The sequence below is a fragment of the Phaenicophaeus curvirostris genome, chromosome 5 (assembly GCF_032191515.1).
Source record: "Phaenicophaeus curvirostris isolate KB17595 chromosome 5, BPBGC_Pcur_1.0, whole genome shotgun sequence".
Lineage (NCBI taxonomy): Eukaryota > Metazoa > Chordata > Aves > Cuculiformes > Cuculidae > Phaenicophaeus > Phaenicophaeus curvirostris.
In genome coordinates this window covers 5,045,482-5,069,742 of record NC_091396.1, presented here as the reverse complement: position 1 = coordinate 5,069,742, position 24,261 = coordinate 5,045,482, and the positions used below count along the sequence as shown (strand labels likewise).

Here is a 24,261-nt window from a genome sequence, read left to right as displayed (position 1 = left end):
CCCAACAATTTTATGTTTTGAAAAGAACAAGAATCTGGAAATCACTGCAGAGTAGGCTACCAGTAACTAAATAAATCAGAAGGACAAATCCTGCTTCATAACACGGTAAGAGTAGTCTCTTCTTTAAACAGAAGCCTGGCATTCAAGATGCATTTAACTGAGGTACGCAAAGCCAAATTTCCAACTTTTAGCTCACAGAACTTAGTTTCTCATCTAAGGTTGGAATTAAATACTTACACACTAATACTTACTATTGGCTCCCAAGTGGAAGACTGGGCATTAAGAAATGAAAGTGCCTAATATGTAAGAAGATTTTAACAAGCATTTTTCATTATCAAAATAACCTTTTCCAGTCATCTCAACTTCCTTTTTCCTCCCAATGGTTTTAATACATCAGTCACGTCTTCCCGCTCATTATCCTTCTTTCATCCTCTGCCTCCCTCCCACTTTTTTTTACACATTCCCTGCTTTTTGACAAGATCTCCTGGGAGCAATGAAGACATACTGCCATTTTCATCCCAGGGGATACTGTTATTCAGCTAGGAAAGATCAACCTTGATGGACTCACAGGGGAAACGCTCACAAACAAAAGAGAAAGTTTGTCAATTGATTTCCACACTGAGTGTAATCACCATTATATTTTATCTCAAAAGCTCACACAGCAATCAACTTAGAACACAATTAATGGAATATTTTCCTACCAGCATCTACTAACTGATATTAGCCAGATGTCTCATTAAAATCAGCAGTGACAAACACTAGCTCTTTACTAGGAAAATGCACTTTTGCAGGCTAATTAAATTTATTTTTGGCCATTATCTTTCTAAGATGGAAATCAAGTCAACTTGCACTAAAAGTGCTTTGAAACAATCACATATAATGATTCCACGCAACTGATTCATGCTTTGAGTATCTTCAGTCTTTGAAAGCTAAAAAAAAGCTGAATAAACTTAACGCTAAAAGATACTACCTTGTTGTAAACCACAGGAAGAATAAAAGACAAACCAACAGAAAGCATATGTGCTCTGAAAAAAGCCTTGACTCACCCCCACCATCTGCTATACTAAGCTCTATATACAAGGTCACAATTAAAATGTTTATTTTTGCTCAAGCTTTCCTTAATTCTCAGGTTTATTGGGATTTTATTTTCTTAAAGACTTATTTAATTGCTTGAACACCTGGAATTAAAAACACTATTTAGAACACAAAGCACTTTTTTGAGGCTATGACTCAAACGTATTACAGAATCAGCTGCAATACACTTCGGATGCACCTACAGAGAAACATCAGGCTGATCTGTTACGAGCACAACTTCATACTCTGCTAGGGTTTTTTTTTTGGGCATGCAAAAGTACGAGAGTAATTTAAACTAATTTATAGGTGGGGGACAGATAAATCAGATATGTGTCAATTAATACTATGCTCTTCAGTTTTGGGAACTATTTTCTGTTTCAGACAGGCTAATCACAAAGTCTGGGCATTTATGTCCTCACTCTGTTTTTCTAAAACCAAAAAACCGTTAGCCTATTGCCTGCTGAACTGCATGGTTTTCAAATAACCTCTAGTACAATTAAGTGGCACTATCATACGACCAGATAATTAACCAAGAGGTCAGCAAGAAGGCCTTCCAAGACCAAGAAGAGTGATAATATCGACAAAGAGAAGTATCTATTTCAGCATTTGCATTATCAGTTTTCAGGAATTAGTTTTGTACTAAAAAGTGATAAAACAAAATGTAAGGAGAAAAATTTTAAGGATGAGAAGGAGGTGGGTGGCAAGTCCCAAAAGTTAGCATTAGACTGGAGAGGTTAATCTTACTGTGCTCCCTCCAGCCAAAGAACAGAAAATAACAGTCTGCTTCTAACTCTCTCCTTGCTAAAGCTTTCCCACAACCTTTATGAAATCCTCCCAGAAGTGTTGACCAGAACAAGCTTCTGTTTACAAGAACAGAAATAAAGTATGGGGAAATCAAGAGGTCAGCTTCTCTGCTGAGACTGAAAATAAACACAGAATTTCAAACAGTGTCTACTAAAGGGAAAAACACCAAGATACTGAGGAAAAACCAAGATCAAATTCTCGGAGGTATTTAGTATCTTGCCACAGAAATCAGAAGCGCAGCCTCTCCTGCCTGAGGGGTGTTCCAAGTTGTAATCAAAGCAACCGTGGGAATGAGTTGGTAAAAAGACTGTATTATGGCTTCAATTCCTGCCAGCTTTTACAGCTTACTGGCCTGGTACCACAGACATGCAAATAAGTGGACAGGAGGAAGCAAAATACCCCAACACAGCTAATGACTTGAAGGGTCACCAGCTGAAAAGTTTAGCTCTCCATACCAGACAAGGCCAGGACTCCTTCCTCCAAGTACTTGCTAAATTACTTCCCACCAGAGCTAAGCTTCTGAGAAAACAAGTTCGGCAACAGCAACCATGCACTTCATGCTACTGACAAAATTCCATGTAAGAATGTCTGTCGTATGCCCCTCTGCACCCACACAATGTCTTGGGAAGAAGCAGCATGGAAACCCACTGCCCAGAACCTGATGACACAGTGCAAACTAGTAGTTAAGTTGCAATATGATCCACAAAACAAATAACATATCACCATGTATGTAACTGTCTCACTGGTGTGGTTTTTAAAGACAGATCACTTAGAAAGTCAAAGTTCTACTAGCAACACTGGTCTGAATTGAGCTTTGCTGTTGGTGATGGCAACAGGAGGAAGAATCAAATCTGTTTTGACACTATTATGGCACAGAAAGGGCTGAGAAGAGGCTGCTTTGAAATCAACTTTAGGTTGTGAGCTAAAAATTCTAATATATACAAGCATATAGATTTCCAAACTGTCATTTTTTTGTGATATTTAACTAAAAAAAAAAAAATCACAAGAAAGCAAACCATTTTAAAATATTCCTATTTTAAAAACTGCAGAAATCAGAACAGCCAAGTAGAAAAAGCTAGGATTTCAGGGAATGTACACAATTTCCTCTTTTTTCTACAAAAAACCCCAAAAGCCAGTAGAACAACAAGACACAGATGCAAAAAAGGAAAACATCAAATGTTATTTTCAAAGGACAAATTGCAATCTTAAAGCATCTCCTCAAAAATTCTCAATATAAATAATGGCCTTTTATTGTTCATTTACTGCAAGGTTAGGCAGCCTGATATGATGGATGAACTGTCAACCCCCAACTAAACTTCCACAATCCATCATAGAAAGAGTAGAAATTTCACTCAAAGTGTCAATAAACCTAAATAATGAAGTGCAAAATACTAGAGAGTTCTGATCATTTTTTAAAAACCAGCAATCACTGCAAAATTTTAGAAACACTGCTCTTGTCCCAGTTCCCACCCCTTCTCCCTGGCAGTCATAAAACACAGGCATACATCTTGATTTATAAGTCAATGATACCACAGAATCATAGAACAAAAATGAAGTTATCTTAAACATCTAGTGCTAGGAAAAATGATTTTTACAAAATAAACCATTTTACTCTATCCAGACACCAAAAAGACTGCCAAGATTTTGTAGAGATTTCAGTTTAACTAATCAGTTATTCAAAAGTGCCCACATTAAGAAAATTAACCCACTGCTGCACTGGAGCTTGGCCTGAAATCGAAGTTGACCCTACTCTGAGCTAACTAGAAATATTCTGTAGTTCTGTTACAACTAAAACTGGGAGATTTTTGTTACCAGCTTAAATGTTTACATTACATGGCAATACACTCATTGCATCAGAGGAAGCCCGCATCTCTTCTTCACATACACACATATGAGCCAGGTAAACCAGTCATAGCAGACTTATCACAATATATTAAAAATTAGCTACCAATTACTCCTTTGGAGTTGATTCTGTGACGTATTGTGACTTATTTAAAGCTAAGCATGAAACTCCCAGCAGAAGTATCACAAGACATCAGACTAGAGAAATTTTAGCTTGTACTACAGCTCTCAGAGTCTAATCCAACCTTTTGTCAAATTTGATGAGGATACTCCAAGAAGTTGGTAGAAAACATCTATAATTAATGTTGAATGTAAAAGTATATTAGGGCAATCATAGAATCTGCAAAAATTAGGTTATCCTGCCTTTGCTTACCATTACTTGAATGCAAGCCACCACAAGACTTTCTTCTTCTCAGATAAGATGACTTTCTCGTCTTTATCCCAACTGCCCTGCCTAAAGTTTACGCTACGAAAATCCTGCTGATATACTCTTTTCTTCTCTCTTAGAACAAAGCAAGCAAATTTTGTAAAGTAAGTAAGTCAAACCAAAAAGGTATCCTCACACGGGTAATAATCAAAACATTTCTGAATATTCATGTTGGAATATCTAATTTGTTCTACCTTTAAGCATATTCATAACATCTTTGTTTCACAAGTTACTCACATCCTTACATGAAGTACATTAAATACCTATACTAAGGTATCTTCCTTGACTTGTACTTAAAACATGCAATAAAAGCCACACAACTTGCATGGGCACTTACAGAAATATGGGACATTTTTCACTAATCCAGAAATCAGTGTTTCTCTGTATTCTCCTAACTAGCAGATACAGAATGACTAAGAAAGCAAGCAGCAAAATGAATGTGTATTTCTGTGAATTCCTAAGTAACAATGTAGGTCCAACTTCAAAAAAGCATTTGGAAGAGGCCCTAGTACTGAGTTTCCATGTAATTCTAAAGCTAAAACTTTTTTTCCCATTTACTCCTATTTTAGACAAATAATGCCCAATTGAGTGAGATCACAGACTCAGACCTGCTGGAGATTCTTCACTCAATGCAGCATAGGCTGTAACATTAATATAAATAAGTCTGCATTTGCTGTAATTAGAACTCCCCTCCAATCAAACGCCACAGACTTTCTAGAATTAAGTGTTGTTTTGAGTATAAGCCATCGTAAAGTAAAAATACTAACTGGCATATAATAAAACATATGCAGTGAAACCCCTGCTAATCAAAGATTTTCTAAATTCAAATTCTAATTACCTATACGTTCCCCCTTGGTCTTCACATGTAAAGTTCAAGAACTTGCCTGTTTGAGAAACAGCTTGCCATGTGAGCTATACGTTTATTGCTACATGTTTATTACATGAGCTATAGCCTACCTTTCCCATATCCATTCTGTTTTTCACTCTTAATAAACTCAGAAAAGCTCTTTTGATAACAGTGACAGCATCATTCTTGAGCACAATGGTATCAACATGTTTGAACAGAACACTATTATTTTAGAAAATGAACTAGAGAACAAAAGAGAACAACCCCAATGTTAAGGTTCCTTATCTTTCCCTTTCCTCACCTACCTGTATTATACCATAAAACCATTACCGAAGTTCTATATCCATCTCTCTTTAAAAAATGGGCTCATTTGACATCTCTGTACTGCAGAAACGACCACTTCAAGGCAAGAACCGATGATAAATGAAGCTTAATTAATGCATTGTCTATTAGTCCAATGTGATACTGACCATATATGAAGAAACTAAAATTATCTTACCGTACACTTTGTGCTCGTTGTAATGGTCAGGGTGAAGTCTGAAGAGAATTCTAAGTCTGGAGTGGATGCAGTGTTACAGTCGATGTGCTGTCGAAAGGAATAATACAATTCCATCAGTAACAGTGCTGAATTTCAATTATGATCTTCCCTTGGATACAGATTGTTCAGTTGCTCCCATAAAAAGACAACTTTTCTAGGGCAAAACTAATCCAGATCTCAAAAAGTGGGAAGAGACTTAAAACCCACCTAATCCTATCTGCACACTGACAAAACATCTGAACCCCATCTTTCCCAAATGCCAAAATAAACAGATATTTAGACTAGTAGCAGCATCAAACTAGTTATAGTAGCTCACCGTTTAAGAAAGTTGCCCTTGATGAGGGCTGCCCATTGTTGAGATGAAGTAGCTTTCAGAGATATCTTCACCCATTTTACTCCTTGTTAGTGTAGATGCATGGTAAACCACAGCATTACACTGATATAAGTAGAAAATCGGCTTTTTTTTATTTGCCAGGTTAGTTCTGCATTGATGGTAGAACAATTGAGGTTGAAAGGTATCTCTTGAGATCACGTAACCCACCCTCCTGCTCAAAGCAGAGGCCACTGAAGCACGTTGCTCAGGAGCATGTCCAATTGACTTTTGGTTTGCTCCAAGGAGAGGAACTCCACAACCTCCTCTATGGGCAACCTGGGCCAGTATTCAATTGCCCTCACAGCAAAACAGGGTTCCTAGATCTTTCAAGGCAACCGCCTTGGAGTTCAGTCTGTGCCTGTTGCTTTTGTCCTGCCCCTGAGCACAACTGGAAAGAGACTGGCTCCACCTCTTTTACACCCCCCCCCCCCCCCCACATTTATTTACATGCTGAAAAGACCTCCTCTGAGCCTTCTCTTCTCCAGACAAAACAACCTCAGCTCTTTCACTCTCCCTACATCACAGATGCTTCAAAATCCATTCATCACCTTTGTGGTCCTTTGTTGGATTCACTCCAGAACATCCATCTTACTCTTGCACTGGGGAACCCAGGACTGGCCACACCACTCCAGAAGTCATCTCCCTGGGGTACCACAGAAGGTTCATCTCTCAACTTGCTAGTGACAACTCTTCTGGCTGCCTTTGCCACAATGGTGTGTGTTGGTGGCTCATGGTCAACTTGGTGTTAATCAGGACCCCCGAATTCTTCTCTGCAAAGCTGCTTTCCAGCCAGTAGGCTCGCAGCCTCTGGTGGTGTGGAGCATTATTCCTCCCTCTCCAGCTTCACAGACCTGCATTGCCCTAAGCCCTTTGCACAGGACCCTCACGACCCATCTCTCCAGCCTGTGGAAGTCCTAGTGAATGCTTCCTGAAAAGTTACTTTATAAACTATAGGAAACAAGCAGCAGCTAATCTGAGCAAACACACTAAAATATATTTTCTAATAATCAAATAATAAATTGGAACCTTTTTGAACTTTCGCTCAAAAATATAATCCATTTGTTCTGTGGAATGGCTATTGATTAGAACAATTTACCTATAATGCCACTGTTGCTCAAGTCATTAATTTCACTACTTTGTACTGTAACTCCAGCAAAGGTGCTCATGCATTGCCTTTAGGTTATTTTAAGAACCATGATTGCTACTGAGAACAAATGAGTATAAAGCCATTCATCATAACAGTTATGTGAAATGCTGCATGCTGACAAACTCTGCTAAGCACATACACCTGAGCTGGACAGTGACTATTCACGACTGTATATATTAGATAGGGGACATTTAGGTTAGATATTAGGAAGAAATATTTTACTGTGAAGGTGGTGAGGTCCTGGAACAGGTTGTCCAGAGAAGTCATGCATGCCCCATCCCTGGAGGTGTTCAAGGCCAGGTGGGATGGGGCTTTGAGCAACCGGATCTAGCGGGAGGTGCCCCTGCCCATGGCAGGGGTGTGGATCTAGATGATCTTTAAAGGTCCCTCCCAACCCAAACCATTCTATGATTCTGTTACCAGTAAAGCATTTTGCTTCTAAAATGACAGCTGCTGATAGATTGCATTGGGCTATTTAACTATAGGTTAACTACACTTAACTATAGCTAACTGTCCTTGACACTTCCCAGGTTAAGATGCTGGCTTAATTTATTTGTTCGCCCAAGCAAACTGACAGACCTCAACTTATCCACTAAACAGATAATTTAGAGCACTTTATTTGTTCTTCATTTTCTGCATACCAAACCTGACTTATTTGGAAGAGGTATTCAAATACACTTCTTGAATCAGAACATGCAAAATGTTGAAAAAATGGCAGGTAAGAAAAGTGCCTGTGCCTCAGTCATTGCACAATCAAACCTGTTTGATGGCAAATAATTGTGGCCTCAGGCTCCTGATCTCAATAGCGCTGGTTTATACATATTCTTCCACTAAGGGTGGAAGTTATATTCCCAATCATATCAGGTCTACATAATGTATTCCAGCAACTGACCTGACCGCTCTTCTCTCCCTGTATGCTCAAGGAAAACACTTGTAAGCCCCAAGTCATACAACTTATTACAGGTGTCCTTAGGAATTTTAGTTCACTGACTCTAGAGGGAGTCTAGGGCATAAGCTCAGAGGATAAAATGTCACACATCTGCCATGAGTTCATCATCTATGAATCAGGAATCACGAAATAAAAAAAATAAGAAAAAAGGAAAGAGATGCACAAGAAGACCCAACGTAGTTATTCAAGTTAAAGAAATATCAATCTCAGAACTTATTACATTTAAACACACAATTAAAAAACGTTATACTTTTTAGTCTGCTCCACCGTTGCCTTTTCAGACATGGTCGTTCTGTTGGATGAAGCTGCGGGTGACAGTGAGTGATCCTCCAATGAATGACCTTTAAAGCCAGCTAGCTTGACACAGAAATAGGTAATAAGTCCCCTGCTACTCTGTACACTGCCTGAGGTGAAGAGGAAATCAAAACAGACTCAAAGATACTATATTCCAGGGTGGTTTTTTGGTATAGTTTAAATTTCAGTTATGTAACTTGTAACTCACTAAAATCCAAGTAACTTTGGGGTTGGATAGAAGAAAATGAACATAACAATCTAAACATGGGAAAATTCCCTCCTTCCATAAACAATAAAAAGAAAATTTTAATCTGACCACTGAAAATTTAAGCAGTGTGGTACCTTAATTACAGTGGCTGTAGATATCAGTGTGTTTGGATCCAGCACCTCCACGACAGCTTCTGGAATTACAGCCTTCTTCATGCAAGACATGTCAAAGCCATATACATCCTCCCAGAAAAGTAGCTTGTCCACATGATTATTCATATCCCCAACAGCTACCAGACTTATGGTGCAAATGTCAGGATAAACTGTAACAACAGAAAGAGGTCAGTGAAATTTTATTTTAGACATGCATGAGGATTTTTTTCTTTTCTCTTTAGGTGACTAATATCTTAAAAGAACAAATTTCAGCTCTCGGACAAGACACTTTTTCCACTACTTTATTTTCTGGAATCCTATTATTCCACAGAAGAGACCAGACATTAGAACATAATTTCCTCACGCTACTCTGGTGACAGTATTGCCTCTTCTAGATACAAATCTCTGTAGTTGAATCCCACTGCCAGGAAACAACAGGAAACTTGACGTCTGAGGAAAGCGATTTGGAAAATCCTATACTGGCTTCTATACAGAGACTGTCTTAAAATGTATTTAATAACTGCAGTCAGACGTGCAAAGGAAAATTCATGTGAGGGTTTTGCAGTAGCACCTCTGCGAAAAGATCTTATTTCAAGAAAAAGAGTAGATTATCTTACTCAAGGGTTTTATTCTTGTTACTTATCAGCTCTGGCTGGTACTTGCCTTACAACCTAAAAAATTATTTCTGGGTACTGGAAAAGAATAACCACTCTTCTAGCTGCACCTGAAGAGTATGGAAGTGACCCAACAGAGAGAACTTCCTCCTTGATCCCTTCTCCCCGCAAGCTCTGTTTTAGGATTATAGCTATCATTGTTACACTATCTCCACATATGTGTGCGCTTTTTTCCCCAAGAATATCTTCAAAACAAGTACCTATTTACAGCTTTTCCAACAGCAGTGGAAGACTGCCATTTGCCTTTTTAACAGCTGCTGACAGCAAAGCCAGTCAATCTCTTGGCAATCTCTACCCACTACTAACTGGAAGAGACAAAAAGAATAGCTATGAACACATTGTCTACAGCACCATCAAACAGTAAGAAAAACTCAATTTGTATTTAGTTAGGTTTCTTTCCACAAAAAGATTCCCATGCTTTGTTTGAGAGTTTTAAAGCCTTTGAAGCCACAGACATTGAATTCTTGATGTGGCTTCAGAGCCGAATGCCTACTAATAAACACTTTATTTTTTATCAATACATGAATACGGCTGCATTAATAAAACTGAAGCTGTTTCTCTTGTCCTCCCCAAAATCTAGTGAACTGTAAAATTAATTCTGTCTTCAGCCTGCTCGAAATTGTAGCTTATCAAAACGAGTATAGGCAAGTCATTGGTATTGCTTCGTAATTCAAAAAACCAGTATTTTCTGCCTTGTAAAATACTGATGATAGAAACAGCAAATTGAAATGAGATCTTTTATATAGTGAGAGTAGATTTACCCTAAGGGAAATAAAAATTATCTTATACATATTAATAACAGAGCCTTCTTTAAAGAAGCTCTTTTGTTTTTACATGAAGACATTCAAGTAAGCAATCACCTCTACATTTGGAATGACTAATTTATACAAAATATGAACACACTGTCATTTCTCTCTATTTAAAATGGAATAAATAAATTAGTATCAGCAAGCTTAAACTGGAATCCCATTGGTAACCTATCATCATCCCCGCTTTGCAGATGAATAACTCAAAGCAGAATGTTTCCCCAAGAACTGCTTACAGTTAACTCAGCAGCAAAAAGGCAGCTTGATGAGAATCGAAACAGGGAGACATTCAAACTGTCTTGTTTGAAACAAATCATTTGGTTCCAGCACACCTGACAGCTGTCACTCACAAAAAAAACCCCAACATCTATTGGTAGGAGTATTCCAAGTAGTTTCTGGAGCCATCAATAAGGGATTTGCATCTCTCCCAGCTTTCACTGCTCTTTACTAGCATGACAACAGCATTACATTTGGCTTTAACTCCCAGCACTTCAAGCCTTAAAGAGCTACCACTGACATTCCAAGAATTAAGTGTGATACACAACAAAAGCAATAGACTAGGAATGGCTGGAATGATAGGAATGGTTGGACTCCATGATCCTGGAGATCTTTTCCAACCTAGTGATTCTGTGACTACAGCCTTTCAGGGAATACTTTCCAGGGAAGTGCTCTTCCTGGGATGCAAGAGGCAAACATTCAAGAAGAGTGAAAAGAGACTGTAAGTCCCTAGTTAGAGAATACACTTAGAGGAATGTGGTAGAGACACTGAAAATGAAAACCACAGCAAAAAGTGATCAACTGTTTTAAAACATTCCTCCTTCAGACTAGATCACATTTCTACGACATGGTTAACAGGAAAAAGTTCACCACTTCTATCACGCGTGAAATATTTGAGTGGGACCATGATCAGCTTTTATTAAATCTCTTTGTCCATACTGCAAATCCTTAAATCAGCAGTGGGAGTCATGATAAATTATACACAGTGACAAGAACAAGCAAAAATGTAAATACTACTGCTCTAATCTAATCGGCATTATTATTTTACTCTATCAATAGCAACAAAAAAAGTAGACAATGCCTGTTCAGACTTCACAAAATGAAATCTATGTTCCAGCAACAGGGCGTGGGCAAAAGACTACAGTGATACTTCAACATCCAAATTTACAAACCCAGCTATGATATACTGATGTTTGATTGGAAATAAAAGCACGGTATCAAAATATCAGCCCAAATAATCTAACAGTAATCTGTACAGTTCTGTACGTGCTTAAAGGCATTTGCTTAAAAATGCATTTACCATTTCACCTGTTATTCTCAAGCTCCCTGGAAATCCTCTGCTTTTTTTGCAACCCTGTAACACTTCCCTGTGCAAGCCTAACAGACAATTTTTTTCTGATTAAGCCTATAATTTAATAATCATTCATTTTCACAGGTGAAATGAATAAAATGCTGATTGGACAAAAGCACATACTGCTCAATGCTCTCTCAGATTCATCGTTTTGACCATCTGTGTCCTTCTCGACTCAGTGCCCACAAGTCATCTGTCACTAGAAACAGCTCACGTGGTGAACAGAATACGATGGGAAATCCTTTATCCCTCAGCAATGCCTCACAAACTTCAGGATGCTGAAGGGTAAAGGCAGCAATCCTCCAGATATACAGAAATAATTCCAAGTGAAAATCATCATCATTTTCACATGAACATACAAACAACACTACACTTTGAATGATGCCTTCCTTACCTATGTCACCCCTCACCAAGATGCACTGCACTCAAGAGTGCAAAAATACATACTCAAGCAAGTAACAGTTCTAAAGAACAAACAGATGGGTAGTGGAGAGCAAGAAATTTATGTTCCCAAGCAAAATTATTATATACTGTAGACATTGCCCTAGACACTTCAGCATGCCAACAGGCTAAATTGAAGTAACCATGATATGACTGGCTGAACACAAATCTATAAATTTGCATTCTATTCCCAGATCAATCACTGAAAGACATGGCAAAATCGCAGCTGCTTCTATGGCTTTTTCAGCCTTCAAACAGTCCCTGAAATCACGATCTTGGGCTCAGCAGTAAAAAGTGCCTTGGGACAAAATTAAGCTTTATGGCAGATTCAGGAGTTTCTCTGGTAAGACTTGACCTCAGCATGAGCTCTTAATTTTGGCTCATCTGAAGCGGGATGTGCCCACAGTTCCGCTGCTATTCATCTATACTGCAGGACTGCCTGTCTTGCTAAGCTGATCGTTGAGCAACTTTCTCACAAATCTTAGGCACAGTCATTTTCCCACTCCAGAAATCACCAGAAGAGAAGTAACTGTAAGCACCTTAAGGAAACAGCGCTCCATTTAAAATCTGGCCATACCAATTGGCGACTGCACTACACTGTGTGCTTTGTGAAAAGTTAAATAAACGCCAATACCATTCTCAGACCTCAAAGGCTAAGTGCACTGCAGAACCAGCAGACCCTGTCTCTCAAAGGAACCTTTGGGAGGTATGAGCCACTAGCAAGCTTACTAACAATACAAACGGCGAATAAGATATCATCAGAGCGTCAATAAAGGTCAAAAATATCTGGCTCTTTTCAGAAGGCTTTAGAAGTAGTAGCTAAATATAAAATGATTCCTTACCATTTTAGGAGACATCCCCAAATTTAAGTATATTGCAATGTGAAATTACCACTATATATCTATGCAGAGCACACAATTGTGTTCCAAATCTAGCTGGCCTATTCTACATCACTGAAAACAAAAAAAACATCTATTCTGTCACGTTGTTCAAGTGACTTCTAAATATTTTAACACACGAACAGTAACCTCTTGCTTGTACGTTCAGCTTTGTGACCAAATGTGGAACAACTGGATAAAATCCCTTTTTTCTGCTGCACTTCGTAGCACATAAAAGCTCACTGCAATCAAAAGGAAGCACTGCAGCGAGCACTGTTACATAGTCATTAATTCAATCATTAAGTCAGTGTAGTGAAACTAACCATGTGCATGGTTAGCACAAAAGGGGAAAAAAACCCCAGACTGATGACTGCAATTGAAAAGGTCAATATGAAATACAATAGTGACAAAGGAATTAACCGCAAGGAATAAAGCATATGCAGAACTCATGCAGAAAACTACATCACATGAGGAATAAACATTTGCAGGCATTTACGCACTGCTTAAGATGACATTATCTAAGCTACTTAAAAGGATAAAAAACCCTCAACTTCAAAATAAAACCTTTTTGTTCTGTTACTTCCCAACCTTCAAAACACAGAAAGAAGGGTATATTCCCACCGGGACAGAATAAATGCGCTTAACTGAAACACTGTTATTCCATGAGTTATCTCACCTGGCTTCTTCTGTTTGAAACTATGTCCTCTCCACACAACTTCCCTCCGGCAGGAGGACATCCTACCCACTGTTCCTATAATTCATACTAGCTTACTCAAACAGTATCACACCTTACACAAGAGAACTTATTTTCCTCTGTTCGTAGTTATTCACAAATTGGGATTTTGAGAGGGGAAAACAAACGCCATATGTGTGGGAAGAGGTAGGGAGGAAAAATTTAGACTGTACTTAAGAATAAATAACCCCCTCTATTCTTAAAAACACCATTAACTTGAGACCTTGATAACCCATAATGTTCTTTTATCACCCATACAGTACACTAATGCCTTGAAGCTCATACTAATGGAAACATTTTTCATTTTGACTGGCAACTTTCTCATCCATGCATAGCTTATTCTAAGTCTCCGAGTTCATTTAGTTTCCCCCCAGAGCTAAATTTATTAAAAGAATTATGTGCACCAACCTGAGCCTCCCTCTGCCAGGTACTTGTCCTTTGCATAGATGACAGAATCAAGCATCGACTCAAATAGAAGGAAATAACCCTGTTTATAGAAAAATGAAAGAATTTAGGAATCATTATGTGTCTTATGTAGCTTATTTAATCAATCTACAGAGAGACTTTATCAACACAATATAAGAAACTTTATACGCCCATACACCTCAATAAGAGGCAGCAACCAGTGAATATCTCAACAATAGCACTGTTACTTCAAAACCTTCATTACACAAACAATCATCTTCAATTTCCCAAACTGCAAGTATCTAGCACCTACTACATTAATAAACCATAGGTAATCAATATCCAGACTACGCCAACAATTACCTGATAAAGTCCTACAACATCAAAAGAAATAAAATTCAGCTCAAACCAAGTGAAAATTTGTACATATTGATTTTTTAGTAATGACACTGAGGCACCATGCAGGAAAAAACCCCAAAAAACTACCAAGAAAATCCCTTACCACTTAGAACTGCAAGTGACATTAAAATTATTGTCAGAGAAACACCAAATGGAATGCATCTTTGCTCCTGCACATTCGCACCCTAATGGCGCTCTGCACCAGCTTGGGAAATACTCATTAAGACAGGTGGAAATAAATTACAAACCAAAAATATAGGTTCTCTGGATGTGCTACATCATTTAGCAGCACCTGAACTTAAAAAGTTCTCAGGATAAAACCAGTTAGAACTAGATTTGCGTAGCGTCTTTGCTGTTGGGATTAATTTTATAGCAGGTTAATCATATTGCTCTATTTGTTTAGAACAACTTATTGCAAACTTAATGGAGGCAGGCATTTTCTGAAACAGGAAAAAAACCCCTGTTCCTTAATTAAACATTTCCAAGATATAAAAAAATACAGCACTATTACATACAATTAGCATTTTATATCAAACATCCTGTTTCTCAACTATTTTTATGTAAACTGTAGAATTCTAAGACATATACAGCCTTTTGTTTTCCAACTGATTCACTGATTTTCACATCCTTTCAGTGTTACAAGTTTGAGCATGATCCTTATTCCTGCTGAATACTTTAACACATTTCATCCACAGAAGCATCGTTACAACATCAAATCAATTAAGACAAATCACACTGGCACACATTTTGGATATTCACTTAATGTCCTAATTCTGACTTTGCTTAAAACACAGGTTAGCCATATGGCTTAATGTACACACTGATTGTCAGCACGAAAGAACAAAAAACAAGACAACTAGAAGCCAAGACTTCTGACCCACAGTCCTACAAGCACAGTCAGCAGTAACCAAACAAAGCAAAGCTAACGTTCTTTCAGATCTTGCCTATGCTTCCCTTTTTGTACAATCATGGGGAATTTTTATCTAGTTGGTTTTTAATTGCCTGTTCTTACACTGTACTGCCTAACTTTTATGAAGTCATCAGAATGAGTCCCTGAATGAAGATTACTGCTTTGTGAGCAATATGATTTTTTAGTAAGCTTTGTGAAACCACTGAAAAGGCCAGGTGCTCCTATTGCATCACGCAGAGATGATTTTATGCCTACAGCAAGCCTGAAGCACAGAAAGAAACCAGGATTATCTTCTTTTTATTCGTATTCCTGCAGGTTTAAAAATAAAGTATGTTTAGTTCATAAAAATTCTTTTCAGATGCTTTTAACTGAAAATGATTTGTTTTCACAGTATTTTAAATGTGACCTCTAGGATACATCTTAAGACTAGTTACCAGCAAGAGTCAGTAAGTTGGAAAGTGACCTTTTTTGCATCAGCTCTTCACTCATTTCTTCCTGCGTAAAATGTTCATAACCTACAATGTCTGCCCATCAAGCATAAGTAGTACGACTCGAAGACACACCTTCCCATGAGAATTTGGGTCCTTCTCACCGTCCTTTCTCTGACCTTTCCACTCTGGCACCGCTGGTTCTCCCCCCTTTCCCAGTTCTATCTTCCCCCCAATTCATTATAGCATTCCTGTAAGTTACATAAACCGTCAACGGTACTGAATCAAGTCATTTATTACTTACATACCAAAGCCTTTTGCTCAGTGTGCTGTGCTCATCTGTAGTGTAATTTAGAATGTAATTTCACAGGCTGCTGCCTCACCTGTAGGGGTGGCATCTAGAAAGAGAATTATACCCAATGTCTTCCCCCATGATGCTGTGGGGCACTCTTGTTTCCACCCCAATAATGTTCTGGGTTTATTCTTTTCTTAAGCGTGCATTGGTATCCTCAAAATTAATCATTACAAAGAGATCCCTAGGATAAAAGTCTGTGAGCCAAATATTAATAATTCGATCTTGCTACTGGCTAAACTAAGACATATAAAAGGTGACAGGTTCTCTGTTAAATGCAATCTGAATACATGGTACATCTCAAACATTATGCTGTCATATGATGCATTTTATGGCCATTTATTTCCCTAAATGAACATGAAAATCCATATTTTTATATTTTCAAAACTGAAATGAGATGGTTGTTTTTCAGCTAAGAAGCAACCCCCCCCAACACATATATTAAGATTTGGACAGGAACAGAAATACACAGCACTATGGAGTTACTCCATTCAAACATGACTGCCTTACGTGATGTCCACCTAAGAGGTCATCTATCAAAAACACATGAGCCTATTGACAAATAGGAATCCAGAAGAACATGAATATATTGCTACATTTCTTATATGCCCCTTATATCTGTATCTTGTATTTGTAACAGGAGTATAAAAGGTTCACAAAACACCGATGGCTTAATATTCCACAGTGCCAAATTCTTCCCTATTACTCAAATACGCTCCTCTGAAATTTATTTTCATTTTAATTCAAAGCTACGTAAAAATATTCCATCAATAGATGAAAATTTTAGCATAGGAAGTTCTTTTAACGTGAGCACTTCAGTATTCATTGTGATATTCTTCATGAAGAAAAAGAGATTAAGCTCTTTAAAAGCTTCAAGACACAATAATAACACGGAATGTTAAAACATACCCGATAATGTACTAAAGGAAAAATGCTTTGCTTAAAACACAAATTACTTCAGATAAAAATGCCTCTTCATGTACATTTCCCTTATTCATTCCTATCAATACCTTAGTGGAATTTGCTTTTGCCTTTTCTTATTTTCCTCTTACTGGTGAGCGCCATATATTTTAAGAATACTTTTCAAAAAGCAGTATTAGCATGTTTACAATAAAAAGAATACGCAGGATTTGTAGTATAGCAGAAAAACCACATAAGGACAGAATTACGAAAAAATATTCAACTACTAGAATACATGTTGCATTCCTCGCTCCCCATCCCCTACCTTCTACTGAAGATCCATTTTATTCTTTCCTGTAACATAGTCTGGTACTCCAGATTCAGTAAGGTCTAACACTGAGTCTTTAAGGAGAAGAAAGGCAGGTATCGAACCACTCACCCAGAGAGTAGACTTCTTTTTTTTTTTTATTTAAAACATATCAGTATAAAAATGTGCATTATTTTCTTAAACTGAAGTTTCTAACTACAAGGTGTCCACAGGACTGCAGAGCAAAACAGGTTACAGAGGGTAAGACAGACAGACTGGACAATGGATTCTGATTTATAACATAAAATGTAATCTTACATGAACACAAAACTGATGTGTCTCACTGAATTCTGTGAAAAATTACTTTTTACTTGACAAAATCCCCCCAAAACCTGTGGTGTTTTTAAATGAGAAGCAGCAGCTATGTGTAAACTCTTCTGCATGCTCTGTTGCAGCATCATATCCCTTACACCGAGTCAGCCTTCATGGTGATCTCTCCTGTATGATTTAATTTTAAAAAAGGAAATAATTCATTACTGACAGACTATGCACACCCTGTTACGTCCTTAAACAAATGTAAGATGAACGTGAACTCCAAAAGGGAAGAGGTGAAGAGCAGAAAAGTGCTACCCACTACTTGTGTTGGCAAAAAAAATATTTTCATGCAACAAAATATAATTCTTTTGTGAAAACCACTTTGCTGAAATGAAATCAAAGCATTCAGCTATTCAGTATGCCCTTGACACAGCATTATTTAAAAAAAAAAACACAAACAAAAAAAGAAAAGCTCAATTCTAACATAAAATTACAAATTATTACTGTTATGGAAATGTGTATTAACGCACCTCCAAACGCTAACAGAAACAATATAAGAGTCTATCCCTTCCCCAGTTTTTTCTTGTGTCTAACTCTATTGCATATTCAGTACCATAAAACACTGCATAAAACAGCAATTTATGAGAATGCATTGTATTCTAACACTGTATCTGAGACAACCATCTCAGTCAATTGCCTCTCACAGTAAAACCCCTTAGAAACAAGAAATGCAGATATTTTTCAGGCGAATAAAACTCTCAACCTCCAGCCTTATATTCTTAACTAGAGAAAGGAAATAAAAGCATACCAAATAGCTGTGCACAAATGCAGCTGGGTAAGAACATTCCAGAAAAAACATAACATACATTTTGTTTCTGTCTGCACTCAGCCATTCAATAAGCAGCCTATGAAGTTTACAATTAAACCACCACCTTGGGATGTTGACAGGAAATCTTTTCCTGCCCAGCATTCAGTTTAAAAAAAAACCACCTGCCCTCTCGTGTTCCTGGTTCACAGCACACCAGAAGTCCTCCTGTCAGGCTGCAGACTTCAGTGTTTTGCTAAAATGAACATAGAGCTGTCTCCACAGTGAAAAAGTCTAAACAAATTGCTTTAGCCAGGTCTTCAGAAGTCCAAGAGGCCCTCGACACCTTCCGTAATCTGCCTTCTGGACACCAACAGAACAGCTCACAGCTCATCACACCTTCCACTTTCTCAAAGGTTTGCATACTATTTTTAGTTCTACACAATCACACACATGCCTGGTTTTAATGATGTCAAACACATGTACTTCAGATGTCACAGACAATGCATTTAGTCTTTACCTTAAAAACAAGATCATTGCTAATTTTTTTCATAGGTTTAAATAAAGTCACTGAAAAGACAGTTAACTCATCGTTCAGCCTCTAAACTTGGAACGTGACAAAACTGTATTCAGATGAATTTAAACTGAAAAATATTATTTTGGAAGATAGCAAATAAAGATCTCAAATATAATTTGGCTATATGTACACACTCCATATTCCCACCCACTGTGTAATATTTAGGATGCTTCTCCCATTTTTGAATATTTTAAGGGAACACACTTAAAGATGAAAGTAGGAATAGTAAGTGGTCTGTGGAAGCCATAGGTTGCTTAGACAATTAAGAGCATAATGATCAGAAGCCATTAACGCTGGAGATGTTCATAATGCAACCACAATACCTTTAACAATAGGCTGTTCTATGTGCTGTCTTTCTCCACCTGTTCTAGAAACATTCCTGGGGGATGCAGTACTTTTCCTCTCTGTTGCCTCCTTTCTGCTGCTTCACACTTACTTTTATTTTTCTGATGCTCCAGACACAGCTCTAAAAAAACTTAAAAGGTACTGGTCTTAAGCTCTGTTCTGTATCAAGCAAAACAAAGCTATGGCTCAATAAAAACTCTTGATGATTACTAGTCTTAGAGCAGTTAGTTTTCTAAACAGAACAACAACTTTTCATATTTTTGTTACAAAGAAAAGAAAGAATTAGTATTTTCCTGCTAAATAAAGAGCTGAAAACTGACACAAAATCAGCTCCTTTTTGCTTAGCATTTTCAAGCACTTACATTCACATATTAAGAAAAGATTTCACACTGGTCAATATCATGCAGGAAAGGAAAAGAAAAAGCAAATTCACACAAGAGAGTCAGACAAAGAGGAATCTTCATTTGCATCTAGGCAACATAATGTTCTTCTCTGGACACTGTTGGAACAGCGCGTACACTGTCCAGCTATCAATCTTATTTCCCCAGCATTGTCCTTTTTATCTCTGTACTGCAGCAACCTATAAAAATGCTAACGTTCCCAAATATTTAGAATACCCAATTAAGTGAAATGCACATGGCTATATAATTATGACATTAAAAGGTAAATTAGCAGGCAAATGGGAAACACAGAACATTCAATACTACTTTTTTTTTTTTTACAAAAGCTGCTTTTCAGAATCCTTTACTTCACCTTAGAGGCACTGATTTGCAACATGGACTTAAGCTCTTAAGTGCCCAAGCTGCTTTTAAAACCAAATCTTGGGCTCCTGAACAAGAAATGTAATTTGGAGAACGTTATTCTTGGTGTATATATTAGGCAACTGAAGAGACGTTTCCCTTACAGAATTTATAATTACATTTCTACTGAAGTTGCTATACTGTCAGAAATCACCAATCATGACACACTATTTTTGAACCACTAGTTTTAGTTTAAACCAACGTCTTAAACCTTCCTTGAAAATCATGATCTCAACACTAAATTAAGCTCATGCTTCAAATCACATTCATTATAGCAGTGGAGGAAAAACTTTTGCAGATTTCCAGCACACTGAAATATGTAATATAAAACCACAGAAACACAGAAAAAACAAAGCAATTAGTTTCCACCTTTACTTGGAAACCAGTTAGGTACATATGGATTCATAGTAAACTGACCTCTCTCCCAAAGGCCCTTGTGTATAGTAGAACAGACACAGTTTACAAAAAAAAAGTAACTTTGAATAAAGTTTTCATTATTGATCTTACCTTTGAAGAACAAAAGAACTTTAAGTCCAAACAGTAAGAACTAGGATAAAAACCCCACGTATTTTTGAAGTGCTTTTTGAAATTTTGTGATATAAGAAGACTGAATAGCAGAAATTCACTAAAGAACACTCAAGGGGCATTTCCTACCACTTTTCTAATAGGGAACAGAATCATTCAGTCATTATGATATTCAGCCTGGCACCGCATCTTGTCACAATGATTTCTTTATTAGGATCAAAGGCAGGGAGCAAGCACAACTGTGTAACAATCATCAGCCAGCACATGAAATCAGGTAGCATTCCAAGGGCTGAAATCAAACGGATTCCAGGAAATGGCTCATTTACACCCTGAGTACAACATTTCCTGTTGGCCATAATCTTTATTATGTACTTTTAAAATCAGTTATCTTATTCTTCTACTAAAAAATGCAATGAATAGGAACACTGTTTTCAAGCTCTGTATGTATGTCCAGTTTTCCCAGCACTTCACCTCGTTATAGGCTTCCCCACAGTCAGGATAGTCTTCAGTTGTCTTTGCAGACTAAAAGCATTTTACTCATCGTAATGACCTCGCTAGATGACTAATACAACATTTCCTCACTACTCTGACAGCTACAATTGTATTACTCAGGAATACAGAGTAATACTATCTATGCACACTCCGTTGGGTCCTTAAGCAAATGTAAGATGAGTAAGAACACCAAAAGAGAATAACTGAAGAGCACTTAGATTCATAGATTTGCACACTAACTACGTAACAGAAGCTTATTGCCGTGCCCAAGCCAGCTCAACTGTAGAGAACCTTGACTTGAAAGAGCGTAAACAAGAGGGATCAGGAATTATATAAGAGCAACACATCATCAGGACCGTCATCCCACCTCCCACACCATGAAAGAGACTTTGGCAAGAAGATACACATTTTTGGTTTAAAAAAAAATAAAAATCACTTAATCGTTTTCCAAATTAAATAAACCACCACATTTATTCCTGAAAATAACTGTTTTGAAAAGAATATGCATGCACCTTACCATCCATTCAGATATAATTACATCCACTTTTTCCAGAGGCAGATCTACTTCTTCAATTCTTCCTTTGACTAATGTAATGATATTTTCAAGTTTATTTAATCTGCAAGACACAATGTAAATAAATTAGAGAGATATACTGATGTCTATATTTTGCATTTCTCCTCTCATTAACAACTGTTTCTTAACTCAACAAGAAAAAGGGAATGTTTCCAAGCATCCAAAAACTGCAGCCAATTAAGTGGCAGGCAAAGATGGCAGCCAGTAGATCAGCATCCCTTCAATATGCTGTGGATGCAAATATGTAAGCTTCAGAAACCAGAGAACAATTTAAAACGATGCTTCTTCTTGCTTAATTTCTTGTTGCCAGTTCTCCTTCCTCAACCCTTGCAGAGTGAGTCTATAGTGATTAGAGCCTACTGATCACAGCAGGATAGCAATGGAAATGAACTTCCTTACAAAGCTGTTTTGCACGACTTGGTGAATATTTAACAAAACTAGCTGCAAAGTCACCAATAATGAACACTCCCTCTGGAACAGTACTACAGTTGTTCCACAAGAAAGGCATCCTCCCGTAGGCCCAAATAACCTGCACTGTGTAGTATCTGCAATAATCAGGTATTACCTCACACGCAAGTGACGGTACAACCATTCTGCATAAGGAGGCAGGTCCTGTGACGTGACTACTGTTTTTAAAAAAAGAACTGCATGACAGCAAAATTACAATATATAAATACTCAAATTTAGTATTTTTCCTCTTGGCAATCCCTGTTAGCCTTTTTTACACATACCAGTATTATGATAGCTATTCTTACAGAGGGCAGGAAAGTACTCCCACTAAAGAAATTTATCTTTCCACTATGGCTCTTATCTCTGCTTCTTCACTCCCTATCCCGATATCTTACTCTCACATTCTGTCTGGCTTTCAATGCAGGCCAGTAATCACATTGAAAATTCAATCTACAAGACAATGGGAGAAAGATCAAAATGAAAGGAAGGAAAGGAAAGGGTCAAAGGGCTACTTGAACATGTGGGCTGTGGGAATGATCAATTAAATACGCACAACAGTCTTCTGTTAAAAGAGTAGCAGTTCATCACTAATCACACTTCACACTGTAAACAGAAGTAAAACCAGAAGTTCCAAGTGAGAAATAAAATGCCTAAGAGCTATCATCCACAATAATAGTTTAAGAAGGACAAAACCAGATGTAAGGGTAACTTCTTAAACGAGCAAATATGAGGACATCATTTTGAATGAGACAAAACCCCAACTTATTATATATTTGTTTTCAATTGTAAGGTGTAAAAAAACCCCCATAAAACAGTGTAGTTTACACATTGTAGTAAAAACTGCTGAGATGCTGTTTAGGAGGCTTTCTATTCTAGCATAACAGTGATGAACAACAAAAATCAAGTCGTGTACTACACTAGAAATTTTATGGGCACAGCATTTGATATGCACAGCAAGGAAAAGAGAAGACAAGCATTTAAAAATAAGTTCACTACATCATCCTGGGAAAGAACCATGCCACTCAGGCCACTTATTCCAGTTCACTTACGCACATGGGTTGCATGGTTTCTAGTAATTCACAGGCTAAAAATGCACTTGAATTCATACAGGGACAGCAGTAGTAATTTTTAAGCAACACAGAGTTGTTCAGTATTCCAATAAATATTTGTTACTCCATTACAAAGTTTGTCAGCTTTATTTCTTTAGGAAAAGTACATTTAACAAGACAAATATAAATTGTTTTGATGTGAACTGAAGACTTCTGTGTGAATTGAATATATATTGAATACATGTAAGATATATATTGAATATATATCTTTTATAGCAGAAGGTATCTAAATGTGTAACCTTCATAATGGTTCACTGTGTACTTCAAGTGGCAATTCATCACTTAACAGTTTAAGAGTTTTGATGTGGTGTTTCTCTTAAAGGCTTGCCCTTCCCCTCACCAAAGGCAAAATGTGTTGGCTGATATTTCTATACCCCTCCAAGTATAAATAACACATAGAGGACTTTTTGTATGCTTGTGGAAAGATATGAACAATTCTAAGGTTTGCCATCTAGTACATTAGAAACAGAACACCATTTCACATTGGTAACAATTCTGACGACACCAAGGACTCCTGGGAAAGTTCTCTTTGGAGAACAAGTTCATGGGTTGTAAGAGCATTTTGCTCAAAGTTGCACCTACTGCTTAACACAGTACTTTTCTTAAACAGGCATTTAATTAATAGAAGAACTTGAAAGCATCCAAGTATGTAATGTTGCATCTCCAACACACCAAGTTGTACCTAACCTAAAAAGTGTGCTTAGACACCTTGATTTCTATATGAGTCAAGCTTGCATAAAAACTGTCAATCCCCAGTTCCTCATTATCTACCTTGACTTTCTTTTCCAGAGTTGCTCTAACAAGAATAACCAAAATGAAAAAGTCTACACAGCCCAACTATCAACAGTACACATTTCCACCTACATTTCTTCTACCTCATGCTAGGAATTTTTTTTTTTTTTGTCTTCAGATGCCACTGCTTTGTTTTTTACATACACTCACAGTCTCCCATAATATACTCTATAGGTAAATTAGTGAAATGACGAGTGAATAAACAAACCATTAGATGGGTCTCAAGGCTCTCAAGACCACG

At 37.4% G+C, this 24,261-nt stretch overlaps 1 protein-coding gene across 1 annotated transcript in view; it reads right to left on the bottom strand.

The window, feature by feature from the left end:
• The window catches only part of PRMT3 (protein arginine methyltransferase 3), a 56,120-nt gene that overhangs the window by 15,053 nt on the left and 16,806 nt on the right, over window positions 1-24,261 (bottom strand). The window contains exons 10-13 of the mRNA XM_069857437.1: window positions 21,613-21,712; window positions 13,944-14,022; window positions 8,638-8,825; window positions 5,494-5,580 (exon numbers count right to left, since the gene is read on the bottom strand). Coding sequence (XP_069713538.1) covers window positions 5,494-5,580; window positions 8,638-8,825; window positions 13,944-14,022; window positions 21,613-21,712 — 454 coding nt within the window. The remainder of the gene's footprint in view (window positions 1-5,493; window positions 5,581-8,637; window positions 8,826-13,943; window positions 14,023-21,612; window positions 21,713-24,261) is intronic.